This window comes from Puntigrus tetrazona, chromosome 19, assembly GCF_018831695.1.
Source record: "Puntigrus tetrazona isolate hp1 chromosome 19, ASM1883169v1, whole genome shotgun sequence".
NCBI classification, from domain to species: Eukaryota; Metazoa; Chordata; class Actinopteri; order Cypriniformes; family Cyprinidae; genus Puntigrus; species Puntigrus tetrazona.
Window position 1 is genome coordinate 4,990,858 of NC_056717.1, and position 23,279 is coordinate 5,014,136.

A 23,279-nucleotide genomic window follows, 5' to 3' on the forward strand; every position below is an offset into this window, starting at 1 on the left:
TCACACTCGCATCTGGAGCGGAGGAGGAGGAGGAGGAGGAGCGCATCCTTAAGGAGCGCGCAGACACAGAAGAAAACATCCACAGCTCGGCCACCATTCAGCTGGAGGATCGGCCGGGACAAATTCATGGAAATAAAATAGAAATCCATTCCCTTTGCTTTTCCTTTTTTGTTTTCTGATCACAGCCAAGCCACTGGACTCCAAAATGGCTGAGATGACTAATTTGAAACCAACCTACGGTGAGTGAATCTATCTATATCTATCTATATATCTATATTTAGGTAATGACCCGGGCTTTAACGCACAGGTGCCACAGAAACGCCGTCTTACACGATTGTCACCCGTTTACTCGCTTAATTCACCTCGGAATCGTGTTTCATGGCATTATCGTCGTTTTATTTTTCACTCAATGTTCTTCGCTGTATGCTGTTCGTTGCTCACGGTATGTGCTGCATTTTATACCGCTGCGTGTCGTGTTGTATGATAGCGAGTTAGGGCGGTGAATAATGAAGATAAAACATTAAATCGCCGTGTTCATCGGTGAAGTGTAAAGCGCGGCCCCGGAAACACGCGCTCGAAGCCCGCACGCGATCCACCTGACGCGCGCGTGGAGTGTGTTTGTCCGCGCGCGCGCCGTGTCGCTCAAAAAGTCCAACATACTTGCGTTTTCTGTAAAAAAAAAAAAATAATAATAATAAAGACAGACGTGTTTATTTGAGCTCAGCTCTCGCCGCCGTGGCCCCGCGCGCATGACGTCATGTCTGTGGGGCGCGCGCGCGCGAGCGTCAGCTGGAGCTGCTTTTCTTCGCTTCATCCCCGGCTCTGGGATCAAAACATCATTCATAGCGACATTCGTAATGGCGTGCAGTCCGCGCTGGTCGTTTACATGCGTTTTCATACACATTGCAGTTATCACGGGCCTGTTCCTGCGACGAACACATGTTATTATTATCTGCCGAGCATCGTATGTGAACCTGGACCACAAAAGCGCTTATGAGGGTACATTTTTGGGAAATGAGATTTTTTTGCATATGTTTTACGGAATAAATAGGCTTCCCGTGGACGTATGGGTTCGTGTTTGTCTGTGGGTGCGGAAATAATCAAAATACTGAGAAACCGCCTTTGCGGTGGCGCAAATGAAGCGCTTGTTAATGCGTATTGCTGATCAGAAAAACAAGTTTTGCTGCAGGAAATGTACAAAATATCGTCATGGGACGTGATCTTAATTTTGGTCGTTGGCATAAATGAAAAATGTATAATTTTGAGTACCCACAATGCATTGGTGGCCATTGCTGTAAATATACCCATGCTACTTATAGGTAGCCTGTCGCTAATACTGTACTTTGGATCTTATAAAATGCAACGTCTATATAATACACCTTTATATGAGCATGCTTTACTTCTCATCACTCTTATCATCGGGCCTTTGTTATACCACACAGAGTATAGATGATTTTGACAAGACTGAACGGTCATGATGATGTGTCAAAAACACCACTCACGTTTGAAAGGCAAAGTGTTGACCAGAAAAAATGAGTAGCAAAATTTTCATTGTTTTAATCAACAATGACCCGAGTCGCCTACCCAATAGAACACAGTATAGGCTAATATAAAAATATGTATAAATACCGTAGGCTAATGGACGGCTCAGAAAACATTGCTGAGAATATTTATAGAAAATATCATCATTTTGATCGTCTGGTAGAGTTTGTGCGAGGGTTATGTGACACGCTGGGGAGGAGGAGGAGGAGGAGGAGGGTCCTGACGCGTTTCCTGCTGGATGTGTGTGATGTAGTTTGGGTCAGGTATTTTAGGAGCACGTCTGAGGCGTCTTGGATCGCAGCTCGGCGCGTGGGAGACAGAGCCTGGGGACAGTATCAGCTCGGGAGGAAAAGAAGAAGAGCCGGCTAGATAAACACAGATTTACTTAGATTTACTTTGTCTGTTCGCTCTCAAAGCAAAAAATGCTGTTTTAAGCGAAGAAACGGTAGAAAACGAGGATATGTTGGATATATGTGTATAATTATGTGAAGTGGGATTTTGGACAATGACTTTTGACTGTAAGGCGGAGCTATCTAGTACAAGTGCACTTAATTGTATTGAATAAGCATTTGTAGTGTACTTCATATCTCATATCTATCTATCTATCTATCTATCTATCTATCTATCTATCTATCTATCTATCTATCTATTTATTTGCAAATAGTATAATATTAATGAAATAAAAGGCCACTTAAGCTAACTTTCATGACTACCCATGACTAAACAAGTACACTTTCATAATGTGCTTAAAGTGCTCTATTTTCGCACACTAATTTTGTGTTTAATATACTGAAAATGATTCTGTAGTTCTTCTTAAGATAAACTTGGGATCATCTAAGTGTACTCGACTGTGCCTTTTTGAAACAAAGTGAATATGAACTAAAATGCGCTTTTAACATACTACCGCTTGTATTTAAAATGTATTTAGCAAACACTTATGTACACTCTGAGTGCACTAGTGTATGAAAGAGGGTTCGTGTGATGCAAGTGGTGACCAAATACAGACATAGTGTGTTAAAAGTGTCTTTTAGTTCCTATTCGTGATGTCTCAAAATAGCACTGTTAAGTACACTTAGATGATCTTAAGAAGTACTAAAGAATCGTTTTTAGTACAAAATCAGTGTGCATTATGGAAGTTCACTTGTTTTTTGAAGTACTTAACACTTAAGTAGCCTACACTTTTAAAAAGCGCACTTTGTAGCAATCTCAGCTTTTCAAAATGAATGTTTAAAGCACATTCTGTTAGGTGCACGTGTTTTTTATGTGTTGACTAACATACTAAAGCACGCGTGATGTACTTCAGGAGTCTACTAAAATGCTGACAATAAAACAAGTCTGTATACCACTGTATCTTAACCAGGCAGATATGATGACGGATAATGACGCCACGGTCTACCAGATAAGCGGTTTCTAGCTTGTTTACGCTGTACTGCCGCAACCACACTTAAAATATCACTGGTCCAAAATCCCACTTCCACAAAACTATAGATTACACGCTTTATGCGCTCTGAGTATGCTCCACAATGTATCATGCGCGCTCAAGTTTGAAAACGTCTAGGAAGGGTGGTAATGACTGAAAATGGCCAACTAAGAAGCCGGTTTGTGACTTGTGCATCGATATTAATCAAATGTCAAGTCCTCTCAGATAATAACAGGGTCTTCATTGATTGAGCGGAGAATCGACTCACTTTGTAGGTCATCGTTTTCACGGGCGAAACGGGATCGAGAAATGCTTTGAGGCCGAAGGTGCTCGGGTCAAGTCTCGAACGTCAATAGCAGCTCTCTTTTGCTCGCTTGATGGAGATTCAAGCGCCTGATTGAGATCATTAACGCTGGCAGCAAACGCAGATAGAGTGACGTCACGCTTTCTTGAGTGAGCCTGATTCAAAATTGCTTAGAAGTTCAGTATACACACTATAACCTGCAGCAAGAAAATGAATTATATATACATGTAATAAATAATAATATTACACATAGTATATATAGTATGTGTGTGTGTTCTGTGTATATTTATTATGCATATATAATACGGACACATGCAATATATAATATTTACATGTGTATATATAATTATATACATGTAAATAATTTCTTATATATTGCATGTGTGTGTATTTAGTTATATATATATATATATATATATATATATATATATATATATATATATATATATATATATATATATATATACACACACACAAACAGACACATATGTGTGTATATATATATATAAAAAAATAAAAAAAAAGCATAAAACTTATTTGTGTAACAGTGGTGTTAAGCTGATTCTGGTTTGCCTTAAATGTAATTACTAAATATATTATACAACCATTTCAGAATTATTCCACTATTAAACTATATAAACAATATTTTAGACAAAGCACATTTATAGTTTAACCTTTGTATTATATCTTTGCACCATTAGATGGCTATATTAAAACGGAATATTTCCCAACTCTTTTCACTGCAGAGTAGCAAGTAATTAATAATTCAATTCGAGGGTTGTTTTTGAACAGGCTTTGAAGCGAAGTCCTAGCCTTGACTACATTTGATCTCAGCTTATCGCAGATATCTGCAAAGCGTACATGCCTCGTTCTCTCTTTTCCTCTCTCCCTCAAGCGCGCGCGTGTGTGTGTGTGTGTGTGTGTGTGTGTGTGTGAAGCTGCAGTGATTGAACAATGGCTTGATTTATGCGTGTGACTGGTGTCGGAGTGACACGTCTTCTCGTCCCGGCTGAAATCCAGCACACGGTGTCTCTCCTCGACACGACTCGCCCTGCCGCCGCCGTCGTATCACCCCTAACGGCAGACGCGGAGAGCCTGACGTGGCAGCTAACTAAACCTCCTCGTGATCCCGCCGAAAGGAGAGCGAAACGGCGGGCGGCTTACGAGCCAAAACAAGAGCGATGAAAGCCGAGCGTCGTCACTCACACCTGTCCTCTCCTCCGAGGGCACGTGCTCTTTCTTAACCTCGTCGTTTTCCCGTCCTGCTTTCTCCTCATCTGTGCTCATCTCGCTCTCCGCCCCGCCGCGACAGACGAGCGCCATCGTTTCTCATCTGTGGGCCATTTCGTCCGGCTTATTAATCACGAGCGCCCACACACGCGCGCGCACTCACTGGGCTCGCGCGCGCGCGTCTGCAGCACACTATGGAGGGTGTCATGAACAGAGGCGTGTGTTTGGGGGAGATAATGCATTGGTTTTTTTGAGGAGCGAGCCGTGCTGACGTACATTAATATCTGCTGGGAGGCCGCCGCACTTTCTGGAGCGCTAAAAGATGTCGCATTAAAAATTAAAATGTAATGGAAAAAAAAAAAAACTAGTGATGTGTAGAAGTTGCTGTCACTGTGCCGGTTGTTTTAGTTATTTTAGTGCGTTACTAAGTGGTTGCTAGGTCAAGTTTGGTTTTGGACCAGTACGAGACCACATATTCAGACTTTCCTGGAAAAAAAGGACACTTAAGTATACTTTTAAGAAGAGAAAATTACAAAAGAAAATTAAATTTTCCGGCATTCAAAGTTACTAGAAATTAAATACAGTGGGTTGCAGTTTCATTTAATTTAAATGTAATTCGCTTGAACTCAAGAGTGATTTTTAACCTACTTAAGTAGGACTTAAGTTCATCTTTATATGTGATTTCAGAATTACTTTTATTGCCTGTGGTTAAAGTTACTGCTGATTGCACTGATTAGCTGCTTCATGATAAACTAAATTGCTTATTCAATACAATTAAGTGCACTTGTACTAGGTAGCTCCGCCCACAGTCAAAACTCATTGTCCAAAATCCGCTTCACATTATACACGCACATACATCCAACATATCCTGATTTTCTAATTTGTCATTTCTATTGAAACTCGTATGTCGTGTGTTTTAAAGAGGAAGTTGTAACTTAACACATTTAAAATATGTCAACTTGAAATGTAATAATAACACACTACAGTTAAAATTGTATGTATTAGTATGTTGGTTAAAGATTATTAAAATGATTTCAAATGTACCTTAAAATAAAACTCATGGTAACACTTTATTTTAGGGTCTCTTAACTAGTTGCTTATTAACATGCATTACTCAATATTAGCCATTTATTAGTAGTAATTAAGCACATATTAAAGCATTACTCAACTTAATAACTATTAATTAACAGCACATTGAGAATTTATTGAGGGAAAAGTTACATAGTTATTAGTGAACAAGTGTCCCCTATCCTAGAGTGTTTAATTTGAAATTGTTATAAAGTGCACTTTTTCAAAAGTCTACTTAAGCGTGTTAGCATACAGTTAAGTGCCCTTATTTTTCACAGGAGGTTATGGCTTTTTAAATCTAAGTCTGTGGGATTTTTGCACCATTTTATAGTTTAACGTTATAACTATTACTGAAAAATAACTGCACACTTGATTTGAAGCCTCATTCGTGTTTGTAACAGAAACGTGTAATCATAACAATCAGGTGTTTGTCCAAACCTAGACCATAAACACGAGCGATAGTAACACCACTAATAGCCATTCAGAGGTCATCAAGACGCTCGTTTCTCGTAAACACAATGTCAGATTTCAGCTAGGATACTGACGCTAATCTGTCATTTATAAAGCCATTACCAGAGCGGGAGCTGAGTGGATCAGCTGGCAAAATGATTTTTTCCCCCTACTCTTGGTCTCTCAGAGGGGTTGTTTCCAAGCAACAGAAGCAGCTGGCTTTTAAACGTGCGGCCAAAAGTGACATCATGTGATCTGGAGTCCCTGGAGTCCAGTCGAGTCGGGGAGGGTCCGGCCTTTGTGTGGACCGAAGCTAGGCTGGGTCGGCCCGGGCTGGGGGGGAAACAGAGGCAGAATCATTTGGGTGAACGACAGGAAATATAAAGCCAGCGGGGTCGAAATCAGGGTCAAACATCTCAGAGTGGTATTAAACGTCTGTGCTGGCGGACGTCAGAGTCACGCAGTCCCGTGATTTATAGATGATTTCGGAGATGTAGCTTTCAGTCAAGAGTTTCAAACGTCTCTGTTCTTTTTAATCTAGCGTTGCCTATTGCTCTTTCTTCTCCGTCTGTCACACAGTATCTTTACATCATGTTTTCCCCCCACTTTCTCATCTGTTTGTCTCATTATCAAACGGCTATGTTCTGATCGTCCCACTAAATATCCGCATGTTTCTCAGTACTCTCGGGGCAGAGCAGCTTTGTGGTACCTGAAATTATAGCTTTAATGTTCACTTGATGGCATTAAATCTGCTTTTTTAGTGTAACTCTTAAAAGTATATTCATAACGCTTTGCAATCAGCAACTGCGAGATATACAGTTACAATATAAAACTCGAAATTTAAAACATGTCAGAATCGTAAAACATAAAGTGGCAATGAAGTGGAAACGGGCTTCTATAATTAACACGCTTTAAAGTGCACTTTTGTGCACATAATGTCAAATTAAAAGTTTTCCGTGAGCAACCGCGCTCATTAACTCACACCTTAGATGAAAGGTTTCATCACATTATTTTAATTGAGGTCCCTGTAAACCTGCAGGCTCTTGCTCTGATCCTCAGTAACAGACCCGCAGCACACCGTCTTCAAAAATAGTTGTGGAGGTCTCGTACAATAGGTTTACATTCATGCAAGGTGAAAAAACGCGTTTGTTTTCTCAAAATATGTGTTATACTCATATTACCTCCAGTGTAGAACATAGATGGGAATTATGCAAATGTGTTACCCCGCGAAGGGGGATTCGAATTACTAACGACTCGTTTAGGCGGCATAGAGTGGATTCTTTATTTTGTGACTTTATTCATCTTGCACTTTCAGATGTAAGACTTCAAGTGTTTCAAAATTGCGGTTGAGAACATTTGAGGTCATTTCTGTTTGCATATAATAATTGAATTCTATTCGAAACCATGTAATCTTTTGTGCAGGTTTCGTAGCTGGTTCAAGCATCTATATGCTCTTAAAGTATATCATACTCCTTCTAGAAGCATGCTAGAGTGTACATCTTTTTTTGTTTGAATGGTATTTACAGCTTTACTAGCCTGGTAATTATAATTTGGTCATTTTCACAAAGAATTTTCGTTAAACTCATTTTCAGCAGGTAGTGTTTTGTTGGTGGCTCTCGTCCTTAGACGTTATTGTTGTGTGTTTGTTGCTCGGGCGTGTGGTTGGCTCCTGCGTTCTCATTGGCTGTCGGCTGTTGTGCGGGGCAGGAGAGCACATCCTGTTCTCATCAGCTCACTGAAGCTGGGCCGACTCACAATTCCAGTCAGCTCTGACGGCCGCGAGCAAAGAAAGGGACCTGTCGTTGCCACGGCGACCCGAGCACTTCACCACCCCGGGCCTTGGAGTTCGGAGTTTGGCAAGAGGAAAGAGGAGATGAGAGGAGTGAAGGGGAGGAGAGAGGGGCGACGAAAGAAGGGTGTGAAATGAATATAACAAAAAGAGAATAGGGAAGAGTGTCAAGTCAGTAAATGGAGAAATGAAAGAGGATGAGATAGAAAGGGAATGACAAAGAAAATGGAGCCAGTGGAAGCCAGTCTATCAAAGAAAGCACTTTTTCTACACACAGAACCAACCAGAGCGTTTCTTAAAGGGCACCTATTATGCCCCTTTTTATGAGATTTAATATAAGCATCAGATATCCCCAGAATGTGTCTGTGGTGATTCAGCTTGAAATATCTCAGCTGATCATTTAATATAAAATTTTGAAAAGTTGGAGCGAAGCAGAAACTGTCTCTTTAAATGCAAATGAGCTGCTGCTCCTCGCCTCCTTTTGAGTAAAGATCTGTGGCTTTACAGCTCCTACCTCAGACACACTTCTTAAAAAACTGACAACCACTCACTTCCTCCAGACTGAATAAATTCTATAGCTGTGAGAAGACATGCTTTAGTGTGAGGATAAACATGGAGGATTGTGTGTGGTTCACTCAGGGCGGGGTCTCTGATGATACAGCAGTGTCCTTCAACAATTGTGGGCGGGGCTTGTACAATGCGATGTCATATTTTACAGATTTGGTGAACGGCTTGTTCTGAATTTTTTATTTTACTCTAAATCTACAAACCTTTTGTATGTGCATCTGGTGAAATCGATGCTTTAAATAGAATTGTTCTATAATCCATTGTGCCATACTCTTAAATTTTGTACATGCAACTTAATTGCGTAAACAAATTGACAAAATTTTAAATACAATCGGTAACACTTTCTATGAAGCTCGTATTTATAATACATTATAAGCATATTTTAAGGCATTAAAAATGAATGTATAATGCTTTATAAAAAAAAATTACAATATGTTGTATCATCTTAAAAATATTCATAGGAACAGTTGTAATGTGTTATTTATTGGTTATAGCTTATAAGAGCATGAGCATTTATAACACAATATTCATCCACTTGTTACAATATTTCTCATAGTTATAATGCATTTTAAGTCTCATATCTTGCCATTTGAATTATGCTACTTTACTTAAAGCAGACAAATAATAACACTAACAATACAGATGTCAGATCAGATGAATGTGTAACATGACAGATTTGCTTTGAACATTTTGTTAATAGTATCATAGTAGATGAATAACTCTGCAACTACATGTCAGCTAGCCTTCATTAGTGTGTCGCTAAATACATGCTAACGCTTTATTTTGCTGTTTCCTCAGCAGACATACTGAGTATAGGATACTTCACAAGTATGAGAACTTTCTACCCACCCTATAAAGTCTACTAATACTCTCAGGTCTATATAATAAACAGCATTTCTTTCAGTTGAAAGTATGAGCTAGCTCACATTAGCCTCAATATTAGCCTCACAGGAAACACCTAACCACTCACAAGATGTTGTAAGATACTGTGCAGATCTTAAAGATACGATATAGTCCTTTAAAAATGGACTGTCTGTTGTGTGTTATAAATGATCATACCCTTAAAATGTATAATCACAAACACATAGATATTATAATGTATCGCAATTGTATGAATATTCATGAGATGTTATAACGTCATAATGCGTTACGCACTCATCATAATGCCTTAAGAATACCCGAACATCTTATTCCATTCATAAATGCATGGCATTATTGAAGTAAAGCTTCATGTTGTCCTGAAGCCTCCGGACATTAGCGTGTTTCCGTGTCTGTTTTTAAAGGTGTCTGGGCAGAGGGAACCCGCAGTGTGATGTTTCCTAATTGAACGCCCTGCAGCATGGGGTGAAAACAGCACCTGCCAGCCCCGGTTAAGCTTGTTATGGTCTGTTGCTGGCATTTGGAGCGTTTTGGAGGGGGGGTGGTGAGTGTTTTAATGAGCCAGTTAAGACAGCAATACAAATGAGCAGATTCAGTTGGCGCTGCCCCGTTGTTGAGATGTGTGTGAACAGTCAGGTGAATGTTACCGCTGGATCCTCTCGTGGGCTGCAACGAAGAGTCCATGATCGCAAATATAACTGCTGTGCTCAGCATCAGCCCCATTAGCTAGCAAATGGCCGTGGAACAAGCAAGAAGCAAACAGTCATGAATTAAACAGGAAAGAATCCGGGCTGCAGCCAAGAGCAAGAATTACCCAGACAATCGTTTTTCATTACCATGGATGATTGCAATACCTAGAAAGTTCGTTTTTCTCCCCCACGAACAAGTTCTGTAATTATACGCCATAGATCTCTTTTTTCATATTCATGTTTTTGGCCGATCTGACCTGAAGCGCTGCTGCTTTTTCTGTGTTTCTCTCCCGTCTCTCTCTGTTCTGCATGTAACTGGGTCAATCTCTCACCTCAGTTTGAGGCCATCGGTGGCCATGTTTGTTATTCTGGTAAATTTACTGTGAGACCAGATGTTTTCTCTAGAAACCTCATCCAAGTCTTTATCACCCGCAGCTCTCTGTGAATGTGGGTCACGGTCCAAACGAAACTGTAATGAGTTAGGAGTTATGAAGGAAATGACCTGTGCACAGAATTTAGTTCTAGTTCTGCTGCAGTAATGATGCTGTTTGAATAAAGATTTCGAAGGTGGGTCGCTTTGCACATTCCCCATAAAAGGTGCGTATAGACAACAATGCAAGACGACATGCAAATCAACAAATTCAGACCATTTCCATAATCGCATGTCCAAAATTGATGTTAGAAGCACAAACAATACATTAGAGGACCCGAACACACAAACTGAAACGATGGGTTCAATGGCTTGCAGTATATGAATGATCGCTTTGCTTCCTTTCTGCAATATTCTGGCGTCTCAAACCTTCAGCCTGAGGGAAAAACTGCCGTTCTGAAACGAGTGGGTGCCTGCAAACCGCTTCTGTGCTTTGCTGCGAGATCTAGTTTTATGCCGTTGTTCAAGGTCACACAAGGCGGTTTGCTGTGGTGTGGCGTTGTACGTGGATGTTTTATTACCTTGAACGCAGGCATGTTTACATCTCTCTGACATCTGAGTCCAAATCAAATCTGAAGTTTACTTTTAGAAGTCAAGTCTCAAATTCGTCTGTGTTTTATAAACCTTTTCACATGGCAGAGCAACACATTTTTAGGATTACGTTGTACATTATATCATTTAAATTAGTGTTTATTTATTGTGTAGGTGGCAAGTGAGCGGCCAGTTAATTTAAGCAATAGACAATGAACAATGTGTTTGTTCTTCTGTAAATATCCACTCAATAGAAAAGTTTTGTTGTCCCTTTAGTAATTGGATGTAACCATCAATCTAAACCTGCCCCTATGACCTTCATTTATACCTTTAGCATCAGATTTCCTTTTTTAAATAGAGGGTGTGTTTGTTGTTTTCTGATCCTAAAGAATATGGCATCAAATCACCAGGACAGAGAGGGTCGAGAGACTCCTTTTGTTCGAAAACAATGTTATGTGTCTCGAGTCAGTTATTTGTGAATCTAAGCCTATTTTAGTGTGATTAAAGTGTGATTTATTTGAATCACAAATGATTATAGATTAAGATTATCATTTTAACTCTCTAGAGTGTTTTTTGAGATGAAATATTTTAAAAGTACTGTAACACTTTACAATAAGGTTCATAAGTTAACATTAGTTAACAACATGAACAATACTTCTACAGCATTTATTAACCCTAGTTAATGCTAATTTCAGCATTTGCTAATGCATTATTAAAGTCCCAAGTCGTGTTTCGTATTAACAATGTGAACTAACATGAACCAACAATGAACAACTGTGTTTTTGTTAGCTAACATTAACAAGGATTAATAAATACTACTAATACTACTATTCTTCATTGTTTGTTCATGTTAGTTAATACATTATCTACTGTTATCAAATGACACCTTGTAGTAAAGTGTTACCAAATGTACCAAAAAAAAGCAAAATGAAAATTTCATCATTACAAAATGTTATACAACTTTCACTATTCTTGTATATTTTGCTTTACAACCTCAATTCCAGAGCTGGGGCATTTTGTGAAAACGCTATAAAATCAAGAATCTGCTATTTGTTCGTACTCTTTCAATTTTTTTAATTGTCAAAACTTTACAAAGTTTTCACTGACCAACAGAAATATACTTTGTAAATGTAAACACATTTTTTGTGCATTTAAATGCTTGTCGGCACAAATGCTGATCAAGTGGTCTGTCTCGGTCTCTTTCAGACGTGTCCCCAGTGCTTGCGGGTTTTCTGGGTGCGGGGTCCTGGTCGCCTCCGTGTGGTGGCAGTGTTCCTCTGGACGCGTGCTGTCAGCGGCGATATCGTCAAATGACAGGCACGTACAAGCTGACCAGCGGCCCCTACGACCCCCCCGTCGACCCCCCCTACAAGTTCATCCACATGCTCAAAGGCATCAGCATCTACCCCGAGACCCTCAGCAACAGCAAGAAGATCGTACGGGTGGGCCGGCGCTCAGGATCGGGCTCGCTCTTGAGAGAATGGGCTCGTGGGTCCCGAAACGGAGACGTGCTTCTGGTGGATGCGGATCCTGAAGGTGGCTCCTCACACCTACAGATGAACCACTTGGTGCCGCCCATGGGACCTCCCAGACTGGAGAGGGCGCTGCCCATCCGGGCCGACTACTGCTGTATGGAGAGCAGCTCTGGAAGCAGCAGCGAGGCTCCGAGTAAGACGGCGTCGCCCCACAGTCTCAACTCCCCCTCTCTGGGCACGCTCAGCCTGGCCGTCGACTACAACTTCCCCAAGAAGGCCCTCGTGGTGACCATCGTAGGAGCGCAGGGGCTCCCTGCGGTGGACGAGCAGGCGGGCAGCTCCGACCCTTACGTGAAGATGACCATCCTGCCCGAGAAGAAGCACCGGGTGAAGACGCGCGTCCTGAGGAAGACTCTGGAGCCCGCGTTCGACGAGACGTTCACCTTCTACGGCGTCCCGTACAGCTCGCTGCCCGAGCTCACGCTGCACTTTCTGGTGCTCAGCTTCGACCGCTTCGCGCGGGATGATGTCATCGGCGAGGCGGTGGTGCCGCTGGTGGGCGTGGATCCCAGCACGGGACGGGCGCACATCACCCAGCAAATCAGCAAGAGGAACACGCAGGTGAGTGAGTCTAGGGGGAAGTCTTGGGTGATTCAACTTCTGGGACAAAATGGGAAATGTAGTATTTAACACTGACCTGTATGTAACCCTGTTGATTAAACCAGCATATGCTGGTTAGGTAGGTTTTGAAGCATTGAAGCTGGTTTGAATTGGTTTCAGCTGGTCCTGAGCAGAAACTAGTTGTTTGGGATGAGTGTGATGAGGATGAGAAACCAGCTCAAACCAGTATTCATGCTTCAAAACCTACCTAACCAGCATATGCTTGTTTTTTCAACAACTTTTTCAGATTGAGATGTATACATCATCTGAAAGCGGAACAAATGTTTGATAGAACAGTATTTGGCTGAGAGACAATATTTGGAAATCGAATTTTGTGCATCACAGCAATCTTTACACAATTATTAAATGTGAAAACGTCCGTATTAGGTGCGGCTGGGCCTGCGAGCCGCATCGTATTTCTCCACTGTTATGCGACACAGCAATCGTTAAACTTAATCATTCCCATGAGATGCCCCTCAAACCTTTATGGATCTCCCGAGATGTTTTACGGTTAGCGGCGGCCGTTGTGGGCGAGCGGCTTCTCTAGGCACAGATCCGATCGAGGAAACGAGGTAAAAGAAAAGATTCTGAGCTCCCTGCCCCGGGTTAAGTGTTCCTGTGATTGATACAAGCAGTTTCTGAGCAGCAGCTCCAGTTCAGTGAAGCTATTATCCCACAGTTTTTCCTTGAGACCAACTCAAAGTGGAGCTGATTTTATTGTGTTGACATTTTGACTTTTTTGGCATTTAAGATGATACATGAGCTTTCGACTCGTGATTTTTAAGACCTTTGCAGCCGTCTGTGTAACTCTGAGACTACAAATAGGTTTTTATGCAACAATGTAATGTTTTCAGACATCAAATCACATCAAAGTGCGTTTTGAATGGACAAACATCAATCATATTCGTGTTTCGAACTATAGCTGTATGTTCCACATGTATCCGTGTGTATGGGCAGGGCTTTATGGGCGGTGAGAGCGTCTATTGATCCACGAGCCATTAAAGCAGCATTATAGCAGACAGAGAGTGTAGCCATAAAGGCCAGTGACTGCAGGGGGCACATCTATCAGTACAACCATCTGGAAACGAGCGCTTACTCTCACATCATTAGCAACGAAACCCACAAAACAAACGATTAACATCCCTTCAGTTATTCAGTTTTTGAAAATGATTGATACTTTGCTTCCGAGGTCTCTAACGCCTGTTTACACCTGATATTGATGAACGTTACCGATGGGACTCCTTTAGCCCCTTGCGATTGCGTTTTGAAAGGAAGGTCTGGTTTTGTAACTATACTATACTGTATATTGGTTTTGTAACAGCAATACAGTTCATTCAGGTTTGAAAGACGTCTAAACCAGTGATTTAGTGAAATATTATTACACTATTATTAGTGCTGTCAAACGATTAATCACATAAATGCACACACATGCATGCATTTCAGTAAAAGATGTTAAATAAATTTGCATATAATATAAAATCTAATATCAATTACATGAATATAAATATATACATGTAAAAAAAAATACTGTATATGTGTTTTTTTCTGTATACATAGTAAATTACACAGTACACACATTATGCAAACAAAAACTTTTAGTTCGGAAGTGATCATCTGAAAGCACTAATTATTATTATTAACTATTAATTGAAATTACAATATATTCTCTTGAATCCGTTTAATATGCTGAATGAAACATTTCTTATTATTATCACTGTTGAAAACGGTTTACGCTTGAGCGTTTGTCATCAAACTACGTTACAGACCTTTTTTGCACCTGCATTTAATGCAATGGATTGTTTACTTGGGATCCTATCACGCAAGATAGCGCAAAATAGCAGATATAAAAGAGGCCTCAGTAAACACCCATTGAAACGGACAGAGAAGGCTTTGCATCCATTTGCTCTCCAACACAAGCTGAACACTGAAAGTTGTTGCATAACGAGTAATCGTAGCCTAATACGCTGCTGTATTTCCATCAGAACAGGAACAATAGCATTATGAGCGATGTTCGTAATCTCATTCTCTGTGGCGGCAGGAAATCTTTAATGCTCAAAGGCAAAAAAGCATTTGAGCTTGTTTTCCCGCTTGTGTACGGCTTTGCAAATCAGTATACAAAACGTGCAGAGTAAGCTTGTTCAAATCAGAGAACTTCCTGTCTGCTTTAGACTCTTCTGTCTGAAATTGAATCAGTGCTTATGACTCCACAAGACAGGAGCATTAGGGTGTTGGCTGGGAGTGGTGGACAATCGATTCAGCCAAGAGAGAGAGGGAGAGCGAGAGAGAGAGAGAGAGGATTATGGACGAGAAGGAAGGAAAAAAAGCTCAGTGAACAGATGGGGTGCAGTCCGTGTGGCGAGAGACTGGTAGAGAGAGAGAGAGAGAGAGAGAGAGAGAGATGGGTGATTATGAAGACTGAGTGACATACTGCGGCAGCGCCATACTAGTTACGATTGCTCATAGCTCTTCCTGAAAATGAAGAGGAGACAGATGTACGTGGAATAAGAGTTTTTTTGTTAATGAGGTTTAGCTAAGGTGGAAGCAGGATGATCGCGTTCGCATTGGTATAGGTTTCTAGCGTTCATGTGCATTTTTCTACTTTTGAATAGGTAGTACCTAAGGCATAATCCCTCACGCATCTTGAGAGATGTACAACAGATCCTCAAACTGCTCAAATCACATGCATTATGGAGACGAATATTTACATATTACATCTAGTCATTTGAATGCTTTGCATGGATATGCAAATATGACATACAAGTGAAACAAGGTGGGACATTAACACGTGCGTCTTTATAAATCTAAATAGAGATGCACATATATTGAACATTTGTCATTATGTGACAGTGATGGTAACACGTTTGATAAAAAAGTATTCCGAAAGTAATCTAAGAAAGCATTCAGAATTCATAACGTACGATTACATTACTAACTAGTTTTCATTGTGTAACCTGTAATTAGTAATGGACTACAATTTGTAAGCAATCTACCCAGCTCTAACTATCTATTGACTATGACTTTTGTCTCAATAAACTCCTAATATGCTGATTATTAAGTAGTTGTTTAGGTAAAGGGTAGGATTAAGGGATTCAAATTGTGGTTATGCAGAATAAGGCATTAATATGCGCTTTATAAAATACTACTAATAAACAGCCAATATGCTAGTACTATGCTTTTTAATAAGCAACTGGTTAAGGGAAAATCATTCTCTAAACTGAAGTGTTGCTTAGTATTTTATTAACCTATTATCTATGGTCAAAATACACGAATCAACAGGCTTATGGGAGTTACTACAGAGACTGTGCTTCATTGTGCAGCTGAAAAGAAAATCACAAACACTTACAGACATTACGCATTAAGATGTAGGCTGTTTTAAGTCCATGTTTAGCTTCAGGATGCCTCCTGATGCAAGTTGCCATGGTGATAACCAGGAACTGGACTGGAATCTTAACTCTCAAAGAAGAGAAAAACAACAGAGATGGCAAGAGGAAAAAATAAGAAGCACAGTCTTTTCATGCGGTGTGGAAGAAGGCGTAGAAATGTTTTATTTTTACATGTATTAATCTGATACTTTTATAAAGTGACTGGGGAATAACAAAGTATATTAGGAAGCCAGCAATGTTAGCAGTCACAAAAGATCTGCATAAATCTGCATCATTTTGTTTTTTAGTCTGTATTTAGGAATGTTTAGATATTTTTACTGTATAACAACATATTTACTTTTTAATCGAAACCGCATGAGACTATAAAAGTTTAAAAAACACCTTGAATTAAGTTCATGTCCTGTTTAAAAAAAGGGGGGGTGTATTTTTAAATGTCTTCATTTACATCTTAAGCTAAAAAAACCCACAAATTCTTACGAGTGAGGTGTACGATTTTGTCACCTAGTATAATATGTACGAATTGCTGTGAGATTGGTTTGGCTCATAAGTGTCAGAATGCAAGGCTGAATTCAGAGACAGGATTATAAATAAATGCCCTGTGGGAGTTAAACCATGTCTTACAGAGATGCCAACGCTCCTTTTGTCCTCTTCTCTTCTGACAATAGACAGGTGCCTTTGATTATTCCACCCAGATTACCCTCATGACCATATGATCACCATTTTCTAGGGAGAACTGACAGGTGCACAGATGGCTCACCATTGCAGCTCTCCTTCAAACCTGTCTATCTGGACAATAAGTGGCAATTTAATGTCCTGAGCGAGCAAATGGAGTGAATGCTCTCTCCTCCTCTATGGTCCATTTTACTGTCCAGGAGATGAAGTAGGTGTTCCTTCCAGCACACAAAGTGGACAATAACTTCATCCGGTAGACTAAGCTACATCATATGGGACAAGGACGCTAATGAAAGGAAAGGCACTGTACTGTCAATGTTCCTGTAGTGTTGAATAGATATCTGCCGATATTTCCAAAGACTGGACACAAGCAGTGCACCTTGCGGTTTTTCTTTTGCTTCTCTTGGCCAGGGTGTCCAGTCCTGTTCCTGGAGGGCCTGGAGAGTTGAGCTACAGCATACCTGCCAGGACGTGTCTAGTAAACCTTGATTACCTTGTTTCAGGTGTGTTTAATTGGGGTTGGAGGTAAACTCTGCAGGACGTTGTCTCTCCAGGAGCAGGACTGGACACCTCTGTTCTTGGCCAAAGGACACTCTAGAGATTATTTCCGAAAACAAGGCAGACTACTTTTAGTCAGGCATGATTAGATCCTTCAGTACTCTGTCACAGAGTTGGCTAGGATGGCCCTGGGCACTACAAACACTTGGACAAATGTGATGGCAGTACTCGGTAGTGGCATTCGGATATTCAGGGAAAATTACATTCTACCTTATATTTTGAACATGACAGACAATAAATGGCAAAGGGTATGTTTCTGTATCAACAAAGGTTTCTTAAATTGATCTCAATCTACAGTCAGTCAGTATTTAAATTTAGCAGCATCCTATCATATGCACGCTGCTTGTGTGGATGCAGTCCATTTGACTGCAAAAGATGAGGTAATATGATGCCATTTGACCCTTTATGGCACTCCAATTTTAGTGTTTTTACATGGTAAAACAGCATTTTGCTTGCGTATGCCCTCCCTGCACCTCACGTACCCACTGTCTTAAATGGACTATATATCGAAAGGCTACGCATACAACTGTGCAAGAAAAAAAACCTCTTGGGCCTTGTCTCAGTTTACTCAGGTCTCTAACCGGTCTTGACTACAGCACTAGGTGATGGGTATTGTTTCCCTTGATGGTACTGCTTTATGAAGCATGAATATTTGTGCCAGGCTTACCTTACTTACTCTCTCTGAAGCTGATGATATACAAAGAAAATGTTTTGAGCAGTGTCCAAATTTGTTGCCCATTCTCAATGGGAAACTGCCCAACCGACATTGCTCAAAAAATATCATCTCCTTGAGGCTGAGTGTCATGAGCCATTGGGACAATCCTTTTCTATCAGCGCTGTGTTCACTTAGAGGATGGCTCAACTTCATATCCTTATTTATTCACCTGACAGACTATGCCTATAAACATTTGTGTCATATGTCTGTTCTGTTTCTCCGCAGTGTGAAAGTCGTGGGGAGTTGCTGGTCTCTCTATCCTACCAGCCTGTTACTCACAGGCTTAATGTGGTAGTCCTTAAGGCCAAACACCTGCCAACCATGGACATCACTGGCCTGTCAGGCAGTAAGTACACACCACACATACAGATATATAGATATTCAAACGATCCCATTTATGATGCCAAAAATGGTCTTTATTTCCCTTCTCCACCCACAGACCCTTATGTTAAAGTGAACGTCTTCTACGGCCGCAAGCGCATAGCCAAGAAGAAGACGCATGTGAAGAAATGCACACTCAATCCCGTTTTCAATGAGTCGTTTATCTATGATGTTCCCGCTGAGCTAATGCCGGACATCTCTGTGGAGTTTCTGGTCATTGATTTCGACCGCACCACGAAGAATGAGGTCGTGGGTCGCCTGGTTCTGGGTGGTCAGAGCCCTATCCCATCAGGGGTGACTCACTGGAGGGAAGTCTGTGACAACCCAAGGCGGCAGATCGCCAAGTGGCATAACCTTATAGAGTACTAGTGTCTGCCTAATGCGAGGGAAAAAGCGAAATGTATTATACCACTTCCTTCCTGTCAGCCCTGCTATAGAAAGAAGCCCATTTAACAATTTCTCCTTTTCCCTGTACAGATAGGTGTACGAGAGGATAAGTACGTGTGTCAGGACTCAAGACCAGAAAAAGAAAGTTCTCTAATGAACTCGTAGCAAAAAGACTCATACGTCATAGCAAAAAAAATACAGAGGAAAAAGCAAAAATAACACCGTCAGTGTGGTTTTTGGCTCTGATTAGATAATAATAAATCAATTATAAGAGAAGTATACCTGTATGAGAGTTAAACCACAGTATCCTCAGAACCTTTTACCAGTATACTGGCATATTCACCATATACATACACTACTTTCAATTAGCCGCATGCTAGAGCTAGTGAGACACTTTTAATTCGAGGATGAAGGAGGATTGTTTGAAAAAGGAGTTTTAAAGTTAACTTTTTAAGGAAATAACGGGCGAGTGTTTGATAACAGGACACCATCATGAGCATTTTTGCTAACATGCTAATATTTACCACAGAAGACAAGGTTGAAATACGGCTGTTATTCATATCCAGCTAAAAAAGTAATGCTTTTAATCTTTTAACAAAGATGAAGATTCGCTGGAGAACATAAAACTCCAAACTAAACCTGATGTCAAGGCAGTTTTCAGCCAACCACCAAATGAAAATCAGAGACCGTCAGCTCAGGATTGAAAATTTGATTCATGTTCAATTCAGTAAAGCCAGTCTACACTTTCCCTGTTTTATGCTGTAGCTACTTTATTTATTTGTAGCTGTACTTATACATTATTGTTGATTTCTCCGTCTTGATGACTTGGACAAAGCACTTCTATTACCTTTGTGTTGTCGACGTATCTCAACATATCTACCATTCATTGATTTCATTTTTTTTGTTCTTTCTTTAGGCATATCTATGCACATTACCATTGTACTGCAAAGGAAGTTTTAACCCGGTTGCTGTGCTATACCATAGCATAGAGATCAGGGATGGTTCGGTTAGAAACGCTGGAGGGAAACACCGATTTAAAAAAACAGTAAAAGCCAAATGTGACAGAGATATTAGCATATCAGCGTATTGTCATTTCACATGTACTGTACCTAACGTCACAGTTTCTACTGACATCGAACGTGTTTTTTAAGGCCACGTTTAATTCTTTAGGCCGTGCAACTAATTCTTAACACCTTTGGTCACGATGTACATAATGTATCATAGGCCGTAACACTGGTACTCTTTAGTCGGTTTTTTCACAGTTTAATTGAACATTGCCAAAAATATCAAAAGTGTCATGGAAATAACAGAACAAAAATTAGCCACCCCAGCGTATTACTTCAATAAGTTTGGCTTTTTAAGCCTGTCTATTCTCTATTCTATGAATTATAGCTGAGATATATGCAGATTCAGACCAATTTTTGCACTTTCGTAGAGCACTGTATTTATTTTTATGATTTGTGTTCAAAAGAAAAACTATATATATATATGTATATCAAAACCCTAATAACTATGATAGGACTAATAACTGACCATATCAAAAATAGGATTTTGGCATGAGCCAAGTAACCGTTAGTCAGCAGCGGCAGCTGTGGAAAACTAACCAAAGTAGACGGACCGATGTCTTGTGGCGTGTTGGGGACCATGATGAAGCAGCTCGCAGTGCAGCTTCAGACAGGCCTCTGAGTCCATGTTTGAAGGCATGCAATGTGCGTGTGGATGTGTTCCCAATGATGTAATTCGGTGCCCACAGCCCCCGAGGCAGATTACATGCTCTATTCCCAGAGCGAATGAGCGCGTATTTAGTTAATAAGGCAGAATGTGGGAGGGTGAGAGGAGAAAAAAAAGATATCGACCGGCTCATTAGAGATATTTCATATTTACCATGTGAAATTAATATAGCAGTAAATTAAGCCCCAGTGTTCTCTTTGTGATATCTGCAGTCAAGCTCCTTTTGAGTCATTAAAGGAACAGTTCACCCCAAAATTTAAATTGCCCCGTATTTTACTCACCCCAAAGCCATCCTATGTGCATGTGACTGGCGAACACAGTCAGAGTTATTTTGAAGCTCAGTAAATCGGATATATCCGCAAGCACTGCTAAGTAACTAACCTATACGCCTTCGGGGGGTTATCTTATGTCCTCTGAAGCAGATGAAGGTTTTTGTAACAAAAATTATAACGTAAATAACTGACTCATGTTTATTTTCAGCGGCTGATGGCTGATCTGTGACTCAACGGATGACGCAACTTACGTCACACATCATACGTCAGACGGAAATTTGCACTCAGTTATTTACGTTATAATTTAAAAAAACGAGAATTTTTTTGTTACAAAAACCAGTCGATCTGCTTCAAAGGACATGTGATAACCCCCGGAGGGGTGTAGGTGTTTTACGTCGCAGCGCTTGCGGTTATATCCGGTTTACTGAGCTTCAAAATAATGACCACTATCCACCAGCACCGTCAGGCTTGGAGGAGCCAGGATGCATTTTAAAAAAAACTCTTGACTGTGTTCGTCTAAAAAAAGAAAGTCACACACACATAGGACGGCTTGGGGGCGAGAAAAATATGGGGTCTATTCCATTCGGGCCACATAATGATATTAACCGTTGTTTGTTTGGAAAAAACCGAATCACATTCCAGTTACATTTTGAATAAAATTAAGAAACCCATCGTCTGGCAGTTTCACTCTCTACATTTTCGACGGAAAAGTGAACTCTTCCGCCCTCTATAATGTTTTTAACCCTGCATGCAACGACTATTCAAATTTCTGCTTTAAAACTGGTGTATATATTACAGTTTTTAGTGGTTTATATGACAGCAAAACCCACTTTTGTAAAAAACAGCAACTCAAAAACCACAATGCAACCTACGTGAAATGATACATGCGTGTTTTTCTTTACTTTAACCCTCGGCTCCTTGTGTTACTTGGAACTTTTTTGATCTTTCGGGCATAAAAGCTTGTTTTATATCAATAAGTATAGACATAAAAGATGAATATAACCAATTGTAAATGAGTGTTTGTTCCAATGCACTGGTGGGCAGCAGCACTTTCTGCTCTTCTTGTATCTAACTGTTTTACCTGGAATGGAAATGGTTTCTTTCTGTGTAAACCTCCTCTTTTGGAGTGCTATCTGCCCCCCTTTTGTTTTTCTCTCTCTCTGCCACTGGTCCCTAACGATCCCTCGGTTTTTTGCTGTTGTGTGTTGTACAGAAACATCGAAAGCGGAACAAAGACGAAAATGAGCTGAGAAGAAAAATTACTGTAATAAATATATTAGTCCATATGGATATGGTTAAGGTGGAATGAAGTTAGTGATTGGGCTTTATTTTAGGTGTCCCTTAAACCACTGTACCTAGATGATGAACGGTGTTAGTTGACCACCACTGTAGTGTGAGTCGTGTTGTTACCTGGCCTTTTCAATATTTGTAAGTACAAGCAAGTTGTCTTTGTATAACGTAAGTACTGCGAATAACATGTACTTTACATACCCGGCTTAACACCGCGCATTTCACTACACGATCTTCAGGGACATCTAACATAAAGTGTGAACTGTAATGCTTTTTGAGGGCAAGTTATCTGCATACTGCTGTGAGTTTATGCTAAATACAGTATGTTACACTAATGCTGACCTGTACTGTATGTTGAAGTTGTTAACACAATGGACGTGCAAATAAAATAAAAACTGATACACTAGATCAGACCTTCCCCTCTTTCTCTGCTCCGAAGGTGAATTAAAGTCAAGTTAAAAACTGAGCTGTCACCGGTCCACCCTTCGATTTTGCGTAATTTTTCAACATAATGTGACAGATCCAAAAATAGGATTAGCTTGCATGGCGGGATTGGGGCTGGTTCTACAAGCTGTTCAAACTAGTCTCATAAGTTAGCCATCTAGGTCATATTTAATCAGATGCATAAAGATGTGAATCCCAAAGGTAACACTGTTCGCCCCTTGCTAGTTGGTAAGACAAGTTCTGAACATTGTGGCCGCTTGTGGGTAAATTGCAAGAAAACTGCACTAACAAAATGTTTCTTTCCCATGCTCCCATTCAAATTTAGCTAGATGTATGTCCTGTCTTCTGAGATGCCTGCATCTGATTGTTTCCTGAATGCAGCACAAGTGTATGACTCGCTGCCTTCGATATC

The 23,279-nt window shown here is 40.4% G+C and overlaps 1 protein-coding gene across 1 annotated transcript; it reads left to right on the forward strand.

The window, feature by feature from the left end:
* Positions 1 to 19,252, forward strand: LOC122324037 (synaptotagmin-11-like). Its single transcript, XM_043218220.1, has 4 exons — positions 1 to 239; positions 12,106 to 12,995; positions 18,588 to 18,708; positions 18,802 to 19,252. Exons 1-4 carry the CDS (start codon positions 206 to 208, stop codon positions 19,110 to 19,112), a joined length of 1,356 nt encoding a protein of 451 aa, XP_043074155.1. The 5' UTR covers positions 1 to 205; the 3' UTR covers positions 19,113 to 19,252.
* The last annotated feature ends 4,027 nt before the right edge of the window (positions 19,253 to 23,279 follow it).

What these genes read in the sequence shown, in the direction of transcription:
- LOC122324037 (XM_043218220.1), top strand. Translation starts at nt 206, where the DNA reads ATGGCTGAGATGACTAATTTGAAACCAACCTACG. An exon ending in TAATTTGAAACCAACCTACG is followed by an intron (nt 240 to 12,105) that starts GTGAGTGAATCT and finishes GGTCTCTTTCAG; the next exon opens with ACGTGTCCCCAGTGCTTGCG. An exon ending in CATCACTGGCCTGTCAGGCA is followed by an intron (nt 18,709 to 18,801) that starts GTAAGTACACAC and finishes CTCCACCCACAG; the next exon opens with ACCCTTATGTTAAAGTGAAC.